General features: G+C 34.7%; 2 protein-coding genes across 2 annotated transcripts in view; both read left to right on the top strand.

Moving 5' to 3' along the window:
* Positions 1 to 194: 194 nt before the first annotated feature.
* On the top strand, positions 195 to 1,562 carry LOC110847677 (osteoclast-stimulating factor 1). Its single transcript, XM_022094661.2, has 5 exons — positions 195 to 427; positions 525 to 571; positions 636 to 889; positions 968 to 1,061; positions 1,166 to 1,562. Exons 1-5 carry the CDS (start codon positions 385 to 387, stop codon positions 1,424 to 1,426), a joined length of 699 nt encoding a protein of 232 aa, XP_021950353.1. The 5' UTR covers positions 195 to 384; the 3' UTR covers positions 1,427 to 1,562.
* A 7,580-nt stretch (positions 1,563 to 9,142) lies between these two features.
* The window catches only part of LOC110847527, an 88,270-nt gene continuing 74,152 nt past the window's right edge, over positions 9,143 to 23,260 (top strand). The window contains exon 1 of the mRNA XM_022094477.2: positions 9,143 to 10,270. Coding sequence (XP_021950169.1) covers positions 10,233 to 10,270 — 38 coding nt within the window. The 5' untranslated portion in view covers positions 9,143 to 10,232. The remainder of the gene's footprint in view (positions 10,271 to 23,260) is intronic.

Raw genomic sequence — 23,260 nt, forward strand, 5'->3', positions numbered from 1 at the left:
ATTAATGTAGTTAGGAAGTAGCGTCATTCACGTGTCATGCACAAATAGCAAAATCCTGCTTCAAGTCTGGCAGATTGGTTAGCTACTGAATTATAAGTCTGTCAGTGGCAGATCCACCGCTGCTGCTGTGGCGAAATATCATTCATGCCGATGTTGGAATACCCCTAGAATAGTGTTGAATTTATGCTCAAGTAATTACATGGATGGGTGAGTAATCTAAATGAAGGCAAAACAGTCAACTGACGAGGAGGAAGTGCTTTATCACCTGTTTTACCAACATAAAAATATATACTTTCGTCACTTGTTACTTTCCTGCCTACATACCAAGAACTTGTTTAGTATATGTGGCACTCTGCTTTTGAATTGTAGTAATTTATCTCAAAAATGGCAAGTAAACCCATCCCACCGAAAATTGCACCGAAACCGGGTAAGAATTTTATGTTAATTTCTTGCATGTATGTAGTTGTGTGTAATATGTACATCGTTGGGTTTGAACAATATGTGCTAATATTATGCATTATTAGGAAAGGTAATTTGTATGAGAGCTATGTACGGATACACTGCACAACAGGTAAGATTCACCTTGCTGGTTTCCATTCCAAAATGCGGTTACAATTTGTTGTTTGCCAAGTTAGGAAGATGAGCTTACGTTCAACGAGGGAGACGTGCTGTACTTGGTGGATCAGAGTGATCCATCATGGTGGAAAGCTAGATGCGGTCGAAAATGCGGCCTTATCCCGTCAAACTATGTCGAATTAAAAATGGACACTTTAGAAAATCCGGTGCATGATGCCGCACGCCGAGGTAACTTGGATTTCTTAAAGGAGTGTTTGGAAAATGGAGTTAGTCCAACGGGTTTAGATGCCTCGGGAAACAGCCCAATTCACTGGTATTTATCGTTAATAATATTTAAACTAACAAATAAAACAGGTAAATTATTGCAAGGGCGATATTTAAAATCACATAGGTCTGCGAGAGGTGGTCATTTAGACTGTTTTCAAGAACTCCTTCGCTCTGCATCGAAACAATTTGGGAGCACAACTCAATTCATAAATGTCCAGGTAAGATATTAACGTTGGTGACCCACCTTTAGTTTATTATGAAGTCTTATTTAAATTGACCCATGTAATATTAAGAAGCGTGCTAAAATACCCACATGTTGCAGAATAAGTTAGGGGACACGCCTTTACATCTTGCTGCAAACAAAGATCACGAGGACATTGTTGGTATTCTTCTGGAAAACGGTGCAAATCCAACTATTCAGAACAAACAAGGACAGTTTCCGGGTGATTTATGCCACGATCCGGGGGTCAAAACCAAACTGAATAATTGGAACTATGTACCTGGAGAAAATGAAGAACCGGACGAAGAGTATTTAGAAGAATCGGATGATGAGGAGGAACTGGACATTTCTCCGAGTTCATGATTGTAGTATTAATGTTCTCGACATTCATAAAATACATTTATTTATATAATTTACATATATGAGGTGTGTGCTAGTATTTAAAGAGTACGAAACACTATAGTATTTAAGAATATACACTTTCACATTTTCCACATTATATTAAGTATTCGATTCAAGTCAAACGCTATTAAGTACACTGAGGGGATAAATTGTCCGTCACGGTTTAACATAGCTATATCTCGTACAATTTCATAGATATCAATTTGAAATTTTGCATAGTTGTAGACAATCGCATTTGTGATGAAATTGGACTCATAGTTTGAAAAAATAATGCAAAGGTCAAAGGTTACGATTTTTTGACCTAAAACCTCAAAAGTCAGCTACATCAAGAAAATTTTTTTCTTGGTATTTTTATTTTTATAAAGTTAGGGCAAGTCATCCTGAGCATTTTGATATGTTGGTCACCTCTGTGCGATTTTTTTTGTGCCCACAGCGATTTTTTGAAAAGTGATGTTTTGAAAAGTTATAACATTGGGCTTACGGGAGAAAATCTCAAAACATCACTTTTCAAAAAATCGCTGTGGGCACAAAAAAAATCGCACAGAGGTGACCAACATATCAAAATGCTCAGGATGACTTGCCCTAACTTTATAAAAATAAAAATACCAAGAAAAAAATTTTCTTGATGTAGCTGACTTTTGAGGTTTTAGGTCAAAAAATCGTAACCTTTGACCTTTGCATTATTTTTTCAACCTATGAGTCCAATTTCATCACAAATGCGATTGTCTACAACTATGCAAAATTTCAAATTGATATCTATGAAATTGTACGAGATATAGCTATGTTAAACCGTGACGGACAATTTATCCCCTCAGTGTACGTTAAAAATATAGTTTATTAAATTAATGCAAGTTTGATTATTTCATATTTCAAGAAAATATCATAAAATAAACTCTTGCATCCAATACGTTTTTAAGTTTTTATCAAATACACCACAATCTTATCTTAATGCAATCCTTGAAAATGCGACATTGACCCACCCTGCGGAGACCATTTTCAATTATTATTTCACAGAAATACCGTGCGCAGGTACGTAAAATAAAATTTATACCAATCAGCAATAAATTTCATATCTTTCTAACAAACAAATAGGGACAAGCTTCATAATTTATGGAGGTCATATGTGTGTATCCCTGCCCTGTCCCTTGGCTGTATTTATTTGCTTTGAGTCTCTCAAAATTGATGCTGACCGTAGCAGACGATAAATATCAAGGTCCAATTTTATAAGCATTGCAAGCGAGACTACTTTTTCATAGTCTGCTACCACCACTATTCACTCATCATGACTAATTGTAGTTAAATATGACTTCTTACAGTGATACACATGCTGGTACACTGTAACAAATAAATAACGACACATTTATTATTGTGCTTATGTTTAAATATATATGCGTCAAAAATAATAAAGCCAAGAGTTCACTAAAATGAACTGTTGAACTGTAAAATTGAAATTACTGTCAATTATAATGGTTCATTATCGTAATAAGTAAGAGGCATTCAGACGATCGAGTGCATTAAATGCATAAAATTATATTGAATGTTCGACCGTGTATCAGAATGCAAGCAATTACATAATTGATGCGAAATTGCTAAAATTTTAATGCAAATTTAGCCTGGTGTACATATGTCAAATGGATAAATCTTACATACATAATTTACAAAATTCTTTGTTCAGGGTTCGAGTAAGAAATGTAGCATAAAAGTGAGACTTTCGAGTGTTTCGTTATTAAATAACTTCTATGCTTTCGTAAAAACACATTCTAATTTGTATGCATTTACAAAATATGTTTTTCACTTTTCTGTTCGGATTTTATTGTGTCAATCTCACAGGAATTTTAAAGTGCAGTATTTGCATTGAACTACTTTGTAACCCTGAACATTCTAATTCATTAAGTTTTTAACCCGAGTCAGGGTCAAGACTTCTAGATTGATTCTCGTTTGTCTTATGCTCGATAACTTTCTTCGAACTTTTCCGGTCTACAAGATCGAAGTGGAGCGAAATCGGTCAAGTGGTTGTAGTGGTCATATAATATGTGCAGATGGGTCGTTGGTGAACTATTCAAATATCCATTTTATTTTTTCCGAGCTTTGTCAAGTTACAGAAATTAATGAATGGCATATGCAAATATATGGTGGACTGGATACCTATCCTGTCATGAAAACTTAATAGATGGATTATGATATTTTATAACTGTGAGCAAAAAAAAAGAATATTTTTTTAGATTAGGTACTTAATTCAGAATTTGACTGACACCTGCTGATGGGACAAGGTAATTAATCCATCATGCAAATAAATTAGATGAAAATGATTTTTGTACCTTGTTCAGAGTGAAGTTCATAGAAAGTTGAATAGTTTAAAAATCAAAAACAGGAGCTGCATATGAATATGTACATAATACTGCCTCTGCACCTGACACTTATGTAAATACAAAGCAGTATCAAAGTTACTGTTGTTGTTCACCAGTTTTGTATAAGAACTCGAATAATTTTCTACAAAATGTTTAAAACACTCGATATCAAAGCCTTACACACACAGAAACACACAATTCGTTCCTTCCAAAAGTTAATTACCGTGTTTTAATTTTATTGCATGGACAGCATTATGATTTGCATATCAAATTTCTATCTACAAAGGATGAATGTTTTGGAAGGAGTGTCACAAACAAATTCAAACCTTATTTAAAGTATACCAACCTATGTGCACACTTATAATTACATCTCTTGCCGTGATTTTTATTTGCTTGAGACAATGTGCATGCATATGTACATATGCACATGTGCTCATGTACATATCCTCTACGACTATGCCATTCAATGATACTTTTAGACAAGTAAGAATCCTGAGGCTCACGTTATGGAGAAAGTATTGAAATTGAAAGTACCTTCATCTTGGAATATTTTGAGAGTAAATCTTGCAGGCTTCCCCCTGTGAGGAAAACCGTACTTATTGAATTGTTGACAACAGTGCAGGTTGATTTGATCACGATCTTAAAAACGTCTTCCTCAGTTATGCATAACCCAGTATCACAGTTTTGATGCTTCCAAATAATTGCAAAGGATTACAAGACCTCTTTAATTAAAATATTGCAATATTTCATGGTGTTTACCACCACGTTGCACTAATAAGATAAGGTGACAAAGGAATGATGCAACGCAATTCTGCAATTATTTCCGCAGCAGAGAGCACACCATCACGCACAGTCTGCAAAAGTAAAAGCCAACCGTTCCATTACTGAAAATTGTGCACTGACTGACTGCACTAATTTAGAAAGAAATGCAGATGCGAAATTGCGAAGCGAGAGAGAATCGTGTCAGTCAGCACACAATATAGCAATCCATCCCTTAAGTACCAATATGAGTCTCTGCAGTACATGACCAACGATTTCGGCGTCGTATGCCTATTTTTCAAATTCATACCATATTCATCTTACTCATAATTTTATACGCGTAGTAATTATAACTTGCTTAATATTATTAATATCATTATTATATTCACGAGTTAATAAGACAATACGTGCATACTATTAGTTTAGCCATTTCAAAAAAAGCCTACATGAAATGAGTCATTTATTTAATTGCTCTCTTCTAATCCTGCTTATTTGATTTTAGTGTAGACTTATATTTCTGATTAAGCATCTTGAATTATGTTTGAATATTTTACTAGTAAATTGAGGCATAACAAATTTGTAATTAATTTAAAAAATTGACACGACGATTATATCAGTAACCAGATTAGGTAAATAATTGTGGTCTAGTATCACATTTTCTGACTTTATACTCACTTTACGTAGGAGGCAATTTTAACAAAAAATTAACTTTGTAGTTTAATTAGCGACGCTTAAATAGTAAGCTGCTAAAATTATTTTAATAATCTGACAATTAAATGGGCACGTATAATGTATTTGGGTAAAGTAATTTAATCCTACAGCGAGCAATCGAAATGTCTAAAACAAGTCTTGAAAATTGTTTAAATTGTTTACAAGTTACATAGATATTTTGATACAAGGTTTGACACTTTTCGATACTGCAATTTCCGTATATTTCAATAATTTAACAATTTAGAGAATTTTTTTGTGGTTGGCGTTCAACACACAGAATTTACAACATAGCTGACAAAACTGTGTCAACCACCTACTTCCATCCTGATTTATATCATAGCATGTATTGTTGTCTCTTATCTATAGGGTAGGTCAACGTAATATTCACAATAGTAAAATTATCTGCTTTCCATTTCATCTACTTGTGATCTGTCAAATGTTATGTTTATCTTCGAACTTCACTTTAAACGTGTGGTTACTGTAGATTACTGTAAAGAGTTGAAGCTACATACATACATATTTTATACGTATATCGCTCAAGATGTAAATACATCTGCACCATAATGCATTTGAGCGTTAATAAATTCGTATATCAATGGATGAACTGTTGAGATTTCCTATATTTTAAATAAATTGTTAAATTAGCTATGTGGATATAAACATGAAATCTGTACATAATAACGGTTCATCATTTTGAAGACGCCACAAGAAACCTACTACTTCACGATGTACAATCAATTCGTTTTGCTCTTTGACGTGACTTGGTCAATGTTTTCGGAAATCTTTGGCAAATCATCCGTGAAATGTGGTTCCCGTGGTCAGCACGATCACTTGAAAGTAGTGTAATTAAGGACAGCGAAAAAGAATGGGGATGCAAGACGACGATATTAACGAGCAAATGTTTCTGTATATACGCATATTCGCTACGAACAATCCAACGTAGTTCCCATTGTAATGTGTTTACTCTGTATTTGTATTTTACCATTAAACAGGCAAGTAGTTGGCTTTGCTTCGTGTTCCAATCCACTGTTGAGTTGTCAATAATAACAATTGTTTGCGTGGCAAGAGGAGAGCTTTATGTTGGAATCTGTGGCTGATAAGCGGAACCAAGAGTTAGCAAGTGGAGCTATTAATCGCCACTCTGTTAATTTACGCAAAGAGGAGCTACGCCGATTTAAAAGATATTAAACAACAAGATGCAATTACAAGATAAATCTGAATCCAATTGTGCTAAAATAGTACAAATACCGGAATTCTGTACAAATCACATAATAGGATTTTGGCAACGACAAGATTTGGCATACGGTTAGTTAACTAATTTGCATTTTCAATGAATGCAGAGAGGAAGGGTTCGTGCTGAGAATTTGGCTGGCATTTATTGTGTGTCACAGTCATACTTTTGCATATACTTAATAAGCTCCAACCTCTAATCCATCCAAATTATCACTACGGAACCTACTTTAATCTCTGATGCTCGCCAGCTCAGACAAACGAAATGAAAAGTATTGCAGTAATAACAGCGAAAATGGAACGAAATAAAGGGATGACAACGGAGATGGACACGTTGTGTCTTTCTGAGGCTAGTACAAATCCAAAATATTGCATCAAAATAAAAAGATATGATCTTGGTATGACACACATTTCGCTGCACTGACTGCGGTAAAATGTTACACACTCATTTCCATCTTTCAATTCTGGTTGATTACCTGTCCCACCGATTAAAGAGAGTGTCGTCTGCCGTAAACGATTTGATCTTCTATCGTCTTTTTTGTGTGATCATGACATCGCTTTAGAAAACCATTGAAGAGCAATGAATGTAATTTAACCTAAAATATTTAGTTTCAACCAGAGAAAAGATTTCAGAGTAGTTTTAATTTCGAAAATAAAAATTAATTTCGTTTTATTATTTTAGCAGCCTTTTAGCCAACATGTCAAGCATTTGAGATGTGTGCGTTATTTTATTAGCCTACTTTTCATTATTTGGTGAAGCACTTGATTCTCCTTTCTGATCCAAACAGGGTGTGAAACAATAGCACTTACATGGAGGCTGTTGGACCTAAATTAAAAGAAACTGCAACTAAATGTATTTCATAGATGAGTACCTTGTATCAATTAAACAAATTCTAATAAGGATATTAGTTCAATTGCTGCATTTACCTGTTTATCTACATCCGCTACTGCACAAAAACCAAGGAATAACATTTTAACGTGCACATGAGATCATTTACACTTATGGAAAATGAGAAAGAAAGCTTTTGTTCAGTTTGTGCCATAATTAAGTGAAGTAATGCACATTAAAATTTCATCCATTAACCATCAGAAGGTGCAATTATGTAGGAATTGGTTATTTTGCCAGTTTATTACTACCAAGAGAACTTTATCAGCTTTATAGAAATTTCTGACACTTTATTGTATGTGGTTCGGTAGTAAAAGTGTATCGAAATGCCACCCTTTACTTACTTCGCACATTTGAACGTAAACATTGTTTTTAGCTGTAATTGTTGAGCCATGCAAATGCCATATTTTCTTATAAAAAGTAATGTGTGAAATGCAAGTAGTGGAGTAAATACAGTAGAAATGCATCAGCACGAGAATGCACGAGCGAATATGTGCTGGTCTTGGCTGCAATTATTTCCAGTTGCTTGGCTCAACTTATCCTTAATAATGCAATTCATTCTGATGTGGTTTTTCCTTAATTAAATTAACAATTGCAAACTCGCACTTTTTCCACTCGTTTTTGCCACATAACATGTGCGAGTTTTAATCTGCAGTGTTTTTTATGCAGATCTTAACTGAGCAGGTTGGAACAAAGGGTCATTATATTTGCTCCACATTTATTCGCGTAAATAAAACCCAACAGTTCGTATAATCAATCATTAGGTCTCAATCAAATTGAAGCATTAAAACCAAAGATAATTATGCAAGCGAGGAGGAATTAATCGGAGATACGAATAAAATAAAATATGTCTGTAAGCATTACAAGATATTTTGATTAATTCCTGGTCTAAATCTCAGCACAATCACTGTACAACCACCGTCACTGCATATTTGCTTGCTTCTTCAATCAAAGATACACATAATATCCAAATTTTTCTTATATTTGTTACCGTAATAATATTATGCGTAAAAAGTTTACACGTGTGCAATGCAATGAAAAAGAACAAACGGATCTACGATACAAGAACAATTTTATAATTTTGACTCTTCGAAGCATATTTATTGGGAGGCTAAAGAAAAGTAATCAGCAGCAGACCAATACGAATTTGCATACTTTACAAAGAATTAATAAAGCATTAAAATAATGATGATGATGGCAACAATGATAAATAATAATCTCAACAATGCATTCATGTTGACTTATCGTCTGAGGACACTACAAGCAGCCCCACAGCACTGCCCTGTATTTTGTACAGTAGACAAGACATAAATCTGCTAAATAAGGGAGGTGAAGTAAACTGCAAAGAAAGATAAACTACTTGTGCCACACTTTACATGGATTTGTATAAATAAATTTACAAACCAAGCTAAACCAACTCCCAAAGAAGGTGCCGTTGCGTTGTTACATATTTATTCTACTTTAGCAACCACTGCTCTTACTCTGATGCTGTTCTTACATATCATTATTATTATGAAAGCACAACAATAACATGGTGCATAGATATACATACGTAACTCGCCATCGTTGCTGCCATGAGCTAATATTGCATGCCTACCTGCTTACACCTTCGTCTCTAATACACAGGCAGTGTAATTGTTGAATTGAATTGTTGTCCAAATGCAGACGGTGGTACGCATTGCATTGGAGTTTGATATGAAATAACGCAAACCATCGGCCGAAGCTCAGTCATCTACGAAAGCCAGGCCAACCAAGTCTAGCCGATTTCCAATTTCTGGTGGTACACCTGAAAAAAGGTGCATGCATGTCATCCACTTAAGTTGACGGTGCCTAATTTTACCCATCTACCTGTTGAACCTTGCAACGAGGATTTCCCCAAAATTCTCATGGGCTTCATTGTCACCATCGTCAAGGTGTGCGTGGAATATGGGGCAGCAGTAGTGATTTGAATATTGGCCAGGCCAAAGTGAATAGCCTCGTCAGTGCATTGTAATAATATGGAAAATTTTTCATAAATATTACTCCGAGTTAATTGCCAAACTTGGCATAGTAATTACTAAATCCAGCATTTTGTGCATAATTGCACAAGAAACTCGAAAGTAATCATCAACTGGCTGCTCTTAAACACATTGAAAGTAAATAGATTACTTCCGATTGATTTGTGTAACACTCGAGTGTGTGTGCATGTTATGTGTGCGTGGCTTCTAAGACCTATTTGGACTACCTTGATTGTCCATCTTAATGCTCAAGCCATCATTTCGTCCATCCCAATAGTGTTCGCAAATAGTCTCCTCCGTCAACGCTCAATTGTTTAATGCTGACAAGCAAATTATATCCAAATCCGTATAATTAACATTGGCTGAGATTTGAATAGAAATTGCATAAAGCTAAGGAAATCTCCTCTGCTCTACATGCAATCTACTGCGAATGTACTCATTGTCATCGCTGATTCTCCTGATCAGCACAAAAGACTATCCAGTCGTCTTTCAGCCTATTCGATTAGTGGTGAATAATATATAACAATTGTATTCGCAAAGTGATAGAATTTGCATTTCTGGATGTTTCTCCTTGTACTTGATTGCAATTTCCATCCTACCGTTATCATTTAAAATTAGTACATTGATCATCAGTTGGAGGTTGGGAGTTCGGAACTACGGACGGAGGAGCAACTTCCATTGCCTTTCCTCAGTAGGATACTTTTTCATAGGGCAGGATTTTGTTTCGGCGAAATTATTTTGTTCAGCTCTACTGTAAGAAAAAGAGCTGCATACAACCAGAAGGATTTTCTGTAAGAATAAGTGCCTTGAGCTGAGAGACCCAAAATAAATCTACAATGTGGACCTTACAAAAGAAAATCAAGCGAACTTTCAGGTAAAGTGACGATTATTAAATGGACTTTTATCAGTTCTTCAAATACTTACTTACAATTACACCCTGAATTTGCCTTTTGTCTTTAATCTAGCACGTTCCACCTTGCATTTTACACTTTGCTTTAAATTAGCCAACGCTTGTGTGTATGGACCAATAAGTAAATAAATTGCTGGTTGGCTTCTTACTCAAATTCTCAGTTTCACGGTTGGGCCAAGCGCCCTACCCAAAGGATACAGTAATTTGACTCGTGAATGTAAATGACAGTTAGCAAGACAGCATATTCTTTACTTAATAGGTTTTAATTAGTAGGATAATTAATTATTTTAACTTTTTGCTATGAGTGATTAGTGCAAGGTCGCTCTCTGCTTGTTTAATGATGGCTGCGAAATCTGATGATGGGAGTTTAGCGAATACAGGTTAAGATTTAGGTGCATAGCAGATAAGGCTCGGTCTTTGATAAGAATGTCTGTCAATTTTCCATTCAAAATAAGTCCAGTTAACTCACTTCCTTGTAATTGTTGGCTGCTACATACTTTCTGCGACTCCAACAACATGTCAGCTCTCCGTCAGCGTCAACAATTATAAATGGACCAGTACGGTTCAATTGTGTCAACAATGACGTGCGAATTCCATCCAGTACATGCACATTTCATCATTATTATTAAAGAAGCATCGGTAGAATAATTCGTTCAGCCAAGTAATCCTTGGCTTGATCTCTACATACCATAGGACTACAGGGTATATAGTATGCATATATTTGTGTAAGAAAAAAATGTATAAAAAATGTGTAGTGTTATTATAAGATTTAATTTAATTTAAAACAGAACAAGTTACATTTAAATTGAGAGTTTGGTTTCAAAGTTAATATTTTTGTAAGAGATTGAAATTGTTTCTTGCGAAATAGATATTTATAGCTTGACACTATAAACAATTTCATTGTTCATGTCACAGAAACCTTCGTATTTAGTTTATGCTGTTCTAATAAATAAAATTTTAATCCGCACTGATCTATTTTCACGGACGAATACTTTTATCTTTTTCGCTCATTGGCCAAGACTGACAAAAGGTTGATAAATGATAAAACACAAGATGAAGGAAGGAACTGAGCCAAAGAGGTGTGCATTTTTCTGAAATGATTTCAATTCTCTCAATGTGGTAGCTTTAATGCCACAATGTGGTAATAACATACAGAGATTGGTCCAATTTCTCAATGCAGAAACCATAAATCATGAAAATAATAATTTATCTACCAGAGTTAAAAATTGTTTAAACCAATATCGTACCGTACATAGCAAGACAGGTGGCATGCATCGAGCTAAGGTGTTGGTAGTGACAATATATCAATAAAAAAATCAAAGGCAACTTTGATAATTTTATTCCTTCTAAAACAAATGAAGGCTCATTGTTTCAAGAGAATGCGACGCATATGCTAAAAAAGCTGCATACAGAACAGCAAGAAAGACAAACGGGGCTTAATTGACCATTTAAGAATTATTGTAGCTCACTCGGTCCGCTAGATCAACTGCGATCAAGTTGAGGGACCTCTTGTCTTTTGGAGGCTACTAAATTGGATCTGGTCTATTCTCCTCTATTCATTTGCTGATGAATATTAACTTTTCGTGATTTCACTGAACTTGAGATCAATATATTTTCACACCGCCTCCTGATTTATGGTGGGTGCATGTTACGATAAACTAACTGTTTGTTTTACATAAGACAACCACCACGGACACTTTGCACCTTTGCAGTGAGTTCTTCAGTTCTCATTTAATTTGGAACAATTGTCCCTCGCTCCTCGGTCTGACGCATACCCAGAAGGTGACATTGCAAATAACAGTGAGATGCCTAGATTATAAATGCAATTTCTTTTTTTTTTACTTATCGTGATTTTATATGCAATGTCACATATGTTTCTATTCTTTCATTACTTATTCTTTCATTAAGATTATGCTAAATCAAATTTTGCAAGATTTGAAGTAATCAAATTTATAATGTGTAATATTGCCAGATATGGAGATTTCTCATGCGGTTAACCAATGTTACCCAAATATTAAGCATGATTTGATTGAAAACTAAACCTGCTTCAGTCGATGCGTGGCTGTAATGTGGAAAAGTTCAAATTATACTTGTACAGAAAAGAGCTTGATGTGATTCACAATTCATATTTTGCATTGCATTGCTCTTTGCGATTCAATTACATCACAATCAATGCAACAAAACCTTTTACAGAATTCCACAAATATAAACATAACGTGCTCATTGAGTTGCGTTTGAATGTTCTGATAAAGCAAAACAAATTGATCTTAATTGAAGACAAATGAGATTTCTCTAGATTTAGCTACACCATCAGCAATCGCAAACCTTGGGCTAATTTAACAATTCATATCGGGCTGAGTGAATAATTGTAATGATTATTCATGAAACCCGTCAAAGTTTTGGTATGCCATTGTGAAATCACAAATTCTATGTATAACAAATTTGCATCGTTTTTTCAAATTCCAAATAGGCTTTAACTATAATTGATCCTAGTTGTACTAAAAACGGATTTTTGAACACAATGCACATGTTTCTTTATGAGTGCATACTCAAAATAATGCAATTAATGGGTACTTATCAGAAAGTGAATCATAGGAGAGTATTAATTTCTTGATATTTGATTGCTACCTCCGTCATCATTGCTGTTGTACATAGTTCAGAATGGACAGTTAGGCATAAAAAGATTAGAAAAGTGAAAAAAGAAAAGGAAATTTCCCACTAAAAACGCATCTTTTTGAAACCTTTTGGTCAATAAATACTGCGTGTTTTATTAGTTTATTTTTTACTCCAATTGGTTTTGAGTTCATCTTTTGAATGGCAAATTAAATGCAAGTTAGAATGTATCTAGCTGATAAAAAAACGATAATGATCTTTCGCATCTCTTACGTTGAAATCATCGCATCGTTCCCATTCAATGAATTCCGATCTCAATGCTCCGCTTCACTACATTGCCACCTTCGTTCCTTTCGGTATTATTAGAAAAACGCAGGGGCAATTATTTATGTATGAGTTTGAGTTTATTGAATCACAAAAAGATCATGTCACATACTTGACAAAATATGAAAGTAGGTAGGCATAGCATTCGACCAGCGTGAGTTCATATTCATATTACTAATCATGTTCCTAAAAATATCATTAATTCTTTTTAGTGTTAAGGTCAAGACATTTGACGTGTGCAGTTGACAACGAACTTTGCGAGATGCGATATGGTGATGAACATCATAATTAAATTAAACTTGGTGTCAGACGTTATAAAGATTTTGATGTGGTAATAATTTTACGAGAGGCACCAGTTAAGACAATACAGAAAGCTGAACAAAGCCATCCATGGTTGGCCACCTCTTCTATCGTAGAATTCAAAGTCAAGGAAGAGCAAGCAGACAGGGCGTAAAAATATATTGCAACCCAACAACGGCGTCTCTCTCAAGTGTCATATCACTTTTAGCCTTATTGTTGTACAAGTAAAGACTTTGTGTTTGTTTGCGTGATTCCACTGCGAGAACGGCGTGCGACCAATCCATTTATCTATTTGTTTCAACAGTTATTGTCTTCCTCACGTGGTGACAACAATATGAATGAACAATATCACGACAGCCATTGTTGTGCTATCTAACTTCAATAATATGAAGTAAGTAAGTAAATGATGAATGCACACATGATTACCTGTGATTTTTTCCTGATTTATCATTATATACAGCAAATCAAGATCAGGCTTCCTGAAATTCGTCATTGGAACAATTGGCTGGAGTGCTCAATTTATGTTGAGAAGAGAATATTTGTAGACATCACTTTTGTAAGGGTGGATATTTACCTTGGGTACCTGGACGAGAGAGACAAATCAAATCTTGGTTGAATTTGTCAAAATTAGAGCAAAGACATATTTCAGTGATCACGCATCTTAAAAAGTTTTTGTAGGTTCTACATATTTATTTATGTACGTACATATGTGCATGTCCTGCGTTTCTGGTTGGTCATTGTCGTGTCTGTCCAATAGCTCTGTGTAACAAAATGTAATGCATTTCACAGACTTCAGTCAGAGTCACTTTATAAATTCCGTAGCTATTTTTTGCATTTCTTGTGTGTGTCACTTGTAAGTAGATTTATGTAGGTATTGACGTTTTCCTGTAAATATTTTCTTCCTGGTTTTAAATCATACCATATTATTTTGTCCATTGGATCTTTATTACTGTGTTTTCGGAGTAACTTTTAAAATAAGTACGTCATTTGTAATGGGATACGCATGAAATTAAGGACTGGATTGAAAAACACACTTATTATTTTACAATGAGAGAACGTACAATTTTGTGTTCTCGGCCGGGATTGTGAGTAACCGGATTTGCAATTGCTGGGAGACTATCATGCATATTACACGATGGGCATTGTCTACTTGTTCACGAAAACTGAAGAACGTTCAACGACCCTCAAGGACGTGTGTGGAGCAGGATGATCAATGACTGAAAATCTATGGTTGCTCATTTTGATTGCATTGCATCAGACTGATTAGGGTTTGATCATTCCTTGCAAGGCTAATATTTAATCCCATTCTAACGACAGACTGTCCAGAACAATTTTGATGGATTGCATGCTTCTGCATGGATTCAATGTGGTAATTGGGATGATTTATGATGGAATGCGGATTCATTTGCTGCTCAAGTGCTTCCAATCACCAACTACAGGTTGTTGTTGGCTGCGTTACGCACTTTGCTAATCCATCCGACATTTCGATTCGGACGGGCAAATGTAACATGATGTTCATTAGAACTCCATTAATTACTGTCAGTAGTACATAATTTTACTTAAGATGCATTCAGCCTGCTTTCCGTGCTTGTTCATCGAGGAACATCATGTCAGGACTTAATTTATTTGGAAAAAACATTTATTTCATGATTCTTCCGAACAAAAACAAAAATAAGGCAGCCTCATCATCATTTTTGCAACATCAAGTTTTAATTACTTTCCTGATTTATTTTACCTCTGTAAACTGTGTGTTGGAGGTGAATGATCGTGTCTTGAATTAAATATATATGTCACAGATTCAAGTCAAGCACATTCTCCAAACATCAAATATACATATTTAACAGTTCTGCATGCCACATGCCAACCTCATCTTACTTGCAATCAATAATAAAATTATGCCATTTGACGACCCCCACTTGTCTTCAGCATTTTAACAATAATCATGCAATATTTGTAAGCTAAATTCAATTCGACACAAAACCAATCAAAAAGTGAACACTCAAACAGTTTCATGTTAACGTGTTGTGGAAGATGAAACTCATTTTCGTGGCATTTTATTGACCTTTTATGATGACATAAAACATTGGACACGAAAACATGAATGCTTTTCACATACGTGTGTGTATGATACGGCTTGCGATGATTGGGATGTGTTTACCTATGGCTAATTAATCTTGCATAATGTGTAGTATTCGATTGCATCTCTAGTTTCTTGTAACTCATAATAATGGTTCATCATAAATTAAAATTAGAATGGAATGCCGATGACCATTGATGAAATTATGAAATGAGACCATAATAGGTTTCAAGACTTTGGCGAAAGAAAGGTCATTCCTAAATTTTGTATTTTATTCAATTAGCTGTATTGATTGTCCTGCATAAATCTAAAAGAAGGAGTATCAATAGTTCTCATTGTGGGGCAAAGTCAGAGTATGTAATTGTAGTCATTGTAGGTACAAAATTAATGTGAAGGTTCTACAATTTTATACTTAAAATAAAATTGCACCGATACCGCAACATTAGTTAATGTATTTGGGCATAAATACATATTTATGCAACAGAATTAAGACAAATTTGCCCATGTAATTAAAAACTAATGAATATTTTTGCACATATTTCTCTGGTGCCCCTTAATGATATGCTGCATGTCCTAATTAATACAATCATAAATATTATAATGAATTTTAAAATCTGCTGCCAATTAATTATTGCTTCATTTAAATACCATTCTAAGTAGTGTGATGAAATTGGATTTAGATCATTTACGCAGTTTATTATATTATTATTTCTTTGCCAACCCAATACATACAAATGGCTCTAGTAATGACACACAAATTTTGTCAATTATTCTTAGATGAGGCCATAGTTACTATATGGAAAAAAAATCATCTAACAATGCGATGGTGTGAAGTGTAACCCTCCGATTTGGCTGAAATTTTGAAATTAGGTGGTCCAAGTCAATACAACCTACGTTTCTTCAGCCAGTTTGTGCGATGGTTGGAGTTTCTCAAAATATTTGAGGTCAAAGTTGAAAAAACGGCCGACTTTTTTCAGGCGCAGTGAGAAAACTCCACTTCCATTCTCTTCCCCTCGCATTGATTTTATTCAGGTTTCTCACTCACACATACGCCTTCATACACAAGCATAAGTAGTGATGCAAAATAACAAAAATAAAACATTATTATTACCGCTTAAATAGGAATTAACAGGCCTTATACTCGCGAAATTTAATTCATAATTGAATAAGTGAGCTTTTTACTTCTTTGTATTAAAAATTCAGACAAACATTAATTTATAAATTCATCAACGGGAAATAAACATGGAAAAACTTACTTTCCATTTCGAAAGCGTTGGTTATTCTGATTTCCAATTCATTTGAAAACAAAGACCAAGACGCATGTGCAATGAATAATTAATGTTTTTCTATCATAAATTAAATTAACATTGATGAAATCTATAATTTTTCGGAGTTAAAATCAATGCGAGGGGAAGAGAATGGAAGTGGAGTTTTCTCACTCCGCCTGAAAAAAGTTAGCCGTTTTTTCAACTTTGACCTCAAATATTTTGAGTAACTCCAACCATCGCACAAACTGGCTGAAGAAACGTTAGTTGTAATGACATGGACCACCTAATTTCAAAATTTCAGCCAAATCGGAGGGTTACACTTCACACCATCGCATTGTAAGTAAGCATTCACTACAGGTTTGAAAAGCTTAATTTTTTCAGATCTCCGTCAATTTCCAACCGATTTTAATGAAATTTTGCCCAGAGTTAATTACGGCTACATCGAGTAGAGCCCTGATTTGGCCGCCTAAAGCCTCCAACGGTTTATGAGATATTCAATAGAAACCCAACCAATAGTGTGTTTTTTGGAGATTTGAAAAAATTTAAGGCATGTATGAAAAAAGTACACGGATAAAAAGTCGATACATATTTTCTATAAAAATACAAAATTAAAATAGACAAAATCGGTTTAAAAGTGAGAAAGTTTTGATGGTGGTGCAATGTAACCACTCCCTCCACCGCCCAAAGTTGAGTTGCTAAGGTCGACCCAGCGACTTCTCAATTCAGAACCCATTTAGTATCTAGGTGACGCTTGGGTCTCTTAAAGAGTAGGTCATTAGTAATATGGTTGGTGGTCACATAAATTACTGTTCAATGCAAATAAAAACTAATAAATAAAAGAAACCCAAAAAAGGACAGCTTAGATGAGACTAAGAAGTGCGATAAAAAGTATTTAATAAATTTCTTCTCCAGTGAAGGGCATAGAATTTTAATATTTCCAGCATCAGCGCCCCATTTCATTCAGTACCATGTACCATGATATACGTAATAGTATAGTTCTGTGCCATGTACATACAAATATACAATAACTATCAAATTTGAAATATAACAGAGAGAGAAATATTAAAATCATTTGTGAAGTTTTCTTGTCACTAAAAAATTATGAATGCTTACAAATATACTGAAAGTTGATACATGATATACAGGTGTAGCCTAGCATGGTCGACTTTTAATAATATGTACATATATGCATACATGTTGCTTATGTACAGACATTTGAGTAAATTCTTAAATGAAATGGGATGCTGGAAATCTTAAAATTCTATGTCCTTCACTGGAGAAGAAATTTATTAAATACTTTTTATCGCACTTCTTAGTCTCATCTAAGCTGTCCTTTTTTGGGTTTCTTTTATTTGTGAACCAGTTGGAACTTTCAAATTATGTGGAATTTAGTAAGTTGAAACGCCTACATGTAATTACTGCCCGAATGAGAAATGAACTTTTCGAAATATGGATCAACAAATATTTTGCAAATTATAGCACGACCAAATATTTAACTAAGACAAATTACTAAATATTCTAATATGCTTGTGCTGCAAAATGTATGTCAAAATAGACATATTGAGTTACATAATCCATTTAGAGGTTCTTCCGTATTTGCAGAATCTTTTCAATTAGAAATGAAACTAAGTTGTATCAGTTTATAGTTAGACCACACCACAAATCCCACAATTAAGCTCAATCAGCAAATTGATCAACTTTGTAATCTCACACTTGGTTTAAAGAAATCATACACTTCACTCTTTGCTGCAGCATTTCAATAACTTTATTAAATAATTATTAAATACAGCCACGGATTTTAGAAAACATTTCCATATTGAAGCATTAGAAAAAATAAGATATTAAGGTATGTTTATTGACAGTCCGTGGTGTCGGTGGTGTCACTGCAATTGTGCAAATAGTCGTGAAACTCTTTCTCAGCAATTGCACATGACTTCCATACAGCGTGGATTGAATTATGAGTGACATGCACTGCGTTGTATTTGATGAGCTAATGACGAGCAAATATCTGGATTGTCATTTTACGTGAGATAAGATTGACACACACTTTTATGATGGAAAGACCACAACAAACAACTTCCTGCTCAATAATATGTATCATCAAAGTGAAATACCCTTTTCTCTCGATGAGTTAAAATCTCCGGTTCTGCGTTACTCTGATCTAGATGCATCAATGTAGATATTAAGCTGATAACACCGATGAGACGTGGCGATGATGACGCCGTAGTTGAAACTTGTCTTGGCATTAACAGTTGGTCACGACACATTCGATAATTAAATCAATTTTTTGCAAGTTGACGAATATGGTGATGCATACTTGGCGATGTACTTTAAACACATTTTTTAAGTCCTTTTAAAACATCCAAAATCTCGGGGAAGACATGAGCTATTCCATTTGTTTGTGTTTCTTGGAAATACGTCCCAGATTTTGACTTTTTTGTCAAAAAAATTTCTAGTAAATGTGCCCCTGAAATATCGTTGAAATAATTTTCATTTGCCATTCCACAAATGTACAAAGCTGTAGTCATCAACAAGGAAAAACTTATTTATATCATAATTCTTGACAAGCACAATTTTTAGTATTTTTAGCGCCCGTGAAATTATTGCTACATCGTACAAACCAGAAGAAAATTTGATTAAAATACCTGTTGCGTAAATATTGTTATATTATTTATTGAAAGTATGAGACGAAAGAGCGAAATAGACCAACACCAACCTATATTCGAATTCAAGATGGGCAGATTACAAAAAATTGCGTAAATTGTGTATAGGAATTTATGAGAAGCAGCGAACAAATTGTGAATTCGCCACAGGTGCCGAGAGAGTAATTTAGGTCTTTGAGACAACGATTTTGTGACAAAAGAACGTCTACTTGTTTATTTTGCTTCAAAGAAACCGATCCTAATAAAGTCTTTGCTGCTCGTACCAAATAATTTTGTTGGTTCTACGTTGGTAGCTGACACATGCCGTGGACTTTGTTTGTTGTGTGGGGAAAAATCGCCACTGCTGCTGTCGTTGTTAATGGATTGATGCCTTATCATTAACGTTGATGGTGATTGAAATGGAATTTTACTCGTCTAATCCTCCTGGAGGCACTACAGCATGATGTTCCATCAGAACTGACAGTGGCTAATTTTAACGAAATACTTTCGCTAATTACTGTTTTGTCAATTAATCATGCGAGTTGGTTGTGTACAAAAAGAGTAAATAAACGAATAAATGAGGTGGATAATGTTTTGCATGGTTATTGTAATACTGCTGATAAAACATGCATTTAATCCATTAAATTAAGTTTCGAAAGTTAAAAATGCATGCATTAATTTCCTTTTTCAATCAATTGAATACTGCTAAAAGTACAAAATTATTAGAAAGAGGGCTTAGTTAAAATTTTAGTTCCGCAGATATTTATGTATGCAAATATGATAATGATAATTTCTCGTTCTGTTAAAATTGAGAGAAATTTATTTTAGTTAAAGTTGATATAATGAAAATTGGCTGTCATTTATGTTAGAAATTCGCAAAATCACTCCTCTCAACAAGCTAATTTATAACTGGGTATGCAAAGACATAATTTTGTCACATATGGGTCGACGCAACTTCAAGAAATTGACCAAGCAATTCACGCCAAATAAAGCTAGAGTTTCCTGTAACAAGGTCCAACAGAACAGAGTGACAATAATTTGGTCTCAGCTGCCACAAATTTATTATTATTAAAATCAGTGCAATTCATGCTGTGCTCTTGGAGAAATGCGGTACTTGGAGGACAGTGAGACGCAAATTTAACTAATAATTGGTGCACATGTTTCAATTAAGTCGCAACAATCAATCACTTTTTTCATTTTATTGGTCACATATGTGTGCGTGTACTTCATCGTGCGCGTTATTATTTTTATTATTAGCCGTTAAACTTATGCAACAATAGAATAATTCTGCCAATGTCCCAATAATCGATTTAAGGAAGGTTTTAAGGTCCAACTGCGAAGGTCTTTTTCACTGTTATGCAACATCAAATCTATTCCCTCGTATAAAATAATTTTTACAGTGACCCATTTCATATACATACTTTTCAGTCAGTCAGTGGTTCAATTAATGAGTAGAGGATAAAAACTCGACGCAGAGAAAAACTCTGAAAATTAAGCACATATTTGATAGAAAGGAGACACACACGTGTTGAAGGTAAAGCTAAAGTCTTTGCACTTTGAGAGCTGGTTGAATGAATTGCTTATCCCGAACCGACACTTATCCTAGTAAAAAAATACAATCTGGCTGGGGGTAGATTCACTGGACATGTTTAACATGGACGGACGAAGGGAATATGTAGCGAGCAACGAACAACAGACAGTGGCATTCCTTATAATAATCTCTGCTCGTCCGAACAATAATATTTACTCTTCCTGTAACACGATGTTCCAGATACAACGATGCAAGGCAACATCAGTAGCCACTTTCTGACGTAATAATAACAGTTCTAATGATCCAGAGTTCTCAACTCTTAATTTCATCCAGTTGTTCCTCTCGACCAAACCTGGTTTGCACTTCAACAACCCTACAAAAAGTTATCCTCAAGGCGAAAGAGCTAAACTCTTGATTTAGCTTACAATTACATTAACACACTAGAAAAATCTCATCTTTTCGACTCTTGGATCATCAGAACCATCGATTCAATGCAGTCAAATGCGCATCACTTGAACCTGAAGAAGTTCAAGTGGTCACCTTAAAAATGGGTCTAACTACTCATACATGTGTGCACTTGACTTGTCATTGTTGGACCTATAAGTAGTCCTTCTTTACAGTCATTGTCACGTAGGTTTTATCAATTGTGTTGTACGCTGGTGCTTAACAATTTTTGTTTGAAATAATTTTTCAACTGCTGGGAAATTAGCAATAGTTGTGCAATGTAAAATGAAATCATAATTCTCAACAAATTTGACTAAATTCCTTATCACCCACAATTTAAAATCATCATATGTAAAGGATTGATTTATGATTGAGCTTTCAGAAGAAGGCGGAATCCACACGGAGGTTCAATTCATCATCTCCTCTTCTTGAAAGAGGTATTCATCGTGTGCTTCATATAAGTCTTCCCACCGCGACCAAAAAACGCCATGATTCTCTTCTCCAATTTTATATTTAACCAAGGGGCTAATCGCTTTAGGTTTCAAGGGATGATATGACATGCCGACTGAAAGATGGATTTAAATCTTTTTTCATGCTACTATTGCAAACCATGAATGTGATTTCATTACCACTGCTGCGTTGCTCTAGAAAATCGAGTAGAAAAATACGCAATTCACAGCCTTCTTACACATGTGTATTATTGCCGTTGCGAAACAAAATAAAATTATTACGTTTTCAGTAATCTAGTTTACTGCCCAATAATACTCTCTCAACATGATAAATAATTGTTGTAGTCAAATGATAGAGCTCACTTATGTACAATATACAACGTACGTACATGCATACGTAATACTTATATAGATAGGGGTTGATAAGTATATTACTTGATTATACGGAAGGAAAGCATAAATACTTCCTAAATTGTACACTTGAAGTTGAACTTTGACTTTTTTGCGTGGTCATAATGCTGTATTTTGATTTCTATCATCATTATTCTGTATACGTAGAATCGAGAAGAAGAGCAGTGTGCATTTTATTGTGTTACGACGTCTGGAGTGAATGATGATTAATAAATACTGCAACTTCTGTATTGAAAATCACCAACTCCTGCAGCTTTCGAAGTTTTCTTCAAAACATGCAACAACATTATTGAAATATTGAATTCTTGGTTTCTTAGACCAATAAATTGACTTGGTCTAATATTTTTTTAGTATTTTCCGTTTTTGACTCGGTTCGTACAGTTTAACTTTGCATGAAAAGCAGTTTTTTCGCTCTACACGTGGAGTTCTAATCAGTCAGGAGTCAATTAATTATTTCAGTCTCTATAAGCTGCTGACGGGCTTAATTTTGCCCATTACGCACGAGGATTAACTAAAATTTGGAGAAAGAACATTCCGATTCGTTAGTATGACCATTCCTACGTATTTGCCATCAACGCCTTCCACAGCCACGTTCCTTTTACGAATACTACGTAAATACCAGCACCAAATTATGCACAAGCGGAAAAGAGATGAAAGACCACCTCCAACATTTCATTTATTTCCAGTATAAAATGAAATATGGTCAAGACCGCTTATAAACCGCTTATAAACCGCTTATTCGTTCGACATCGACAATGAAAAGCTTTCAAGTAATTTTTTGGTGCACATAAATCTTGCTGTTTGGATATATTGGGCAAGGTGGGGTTCTTCATATCATTCAAATTCTTTGTACTGCACTGATGCATACACTATTTCCAGCAAGTAATGGGAAATT

Source organism: Folsomia candida, unplaced genomic scaffold (assembly GCF_002217175.1).
Source record: "Folsomia candida strain VU population unplaced genomic scaffold, ASM221717v1 Fcan01_Sc003, whole genome shotgun sequence".
Lineage (NCBI taxonomy): Eukaryota > Metazoa > Arthropoda > Collembola > Entomobryomorpha > Isotomidae > Folsomia > Folsomia candida.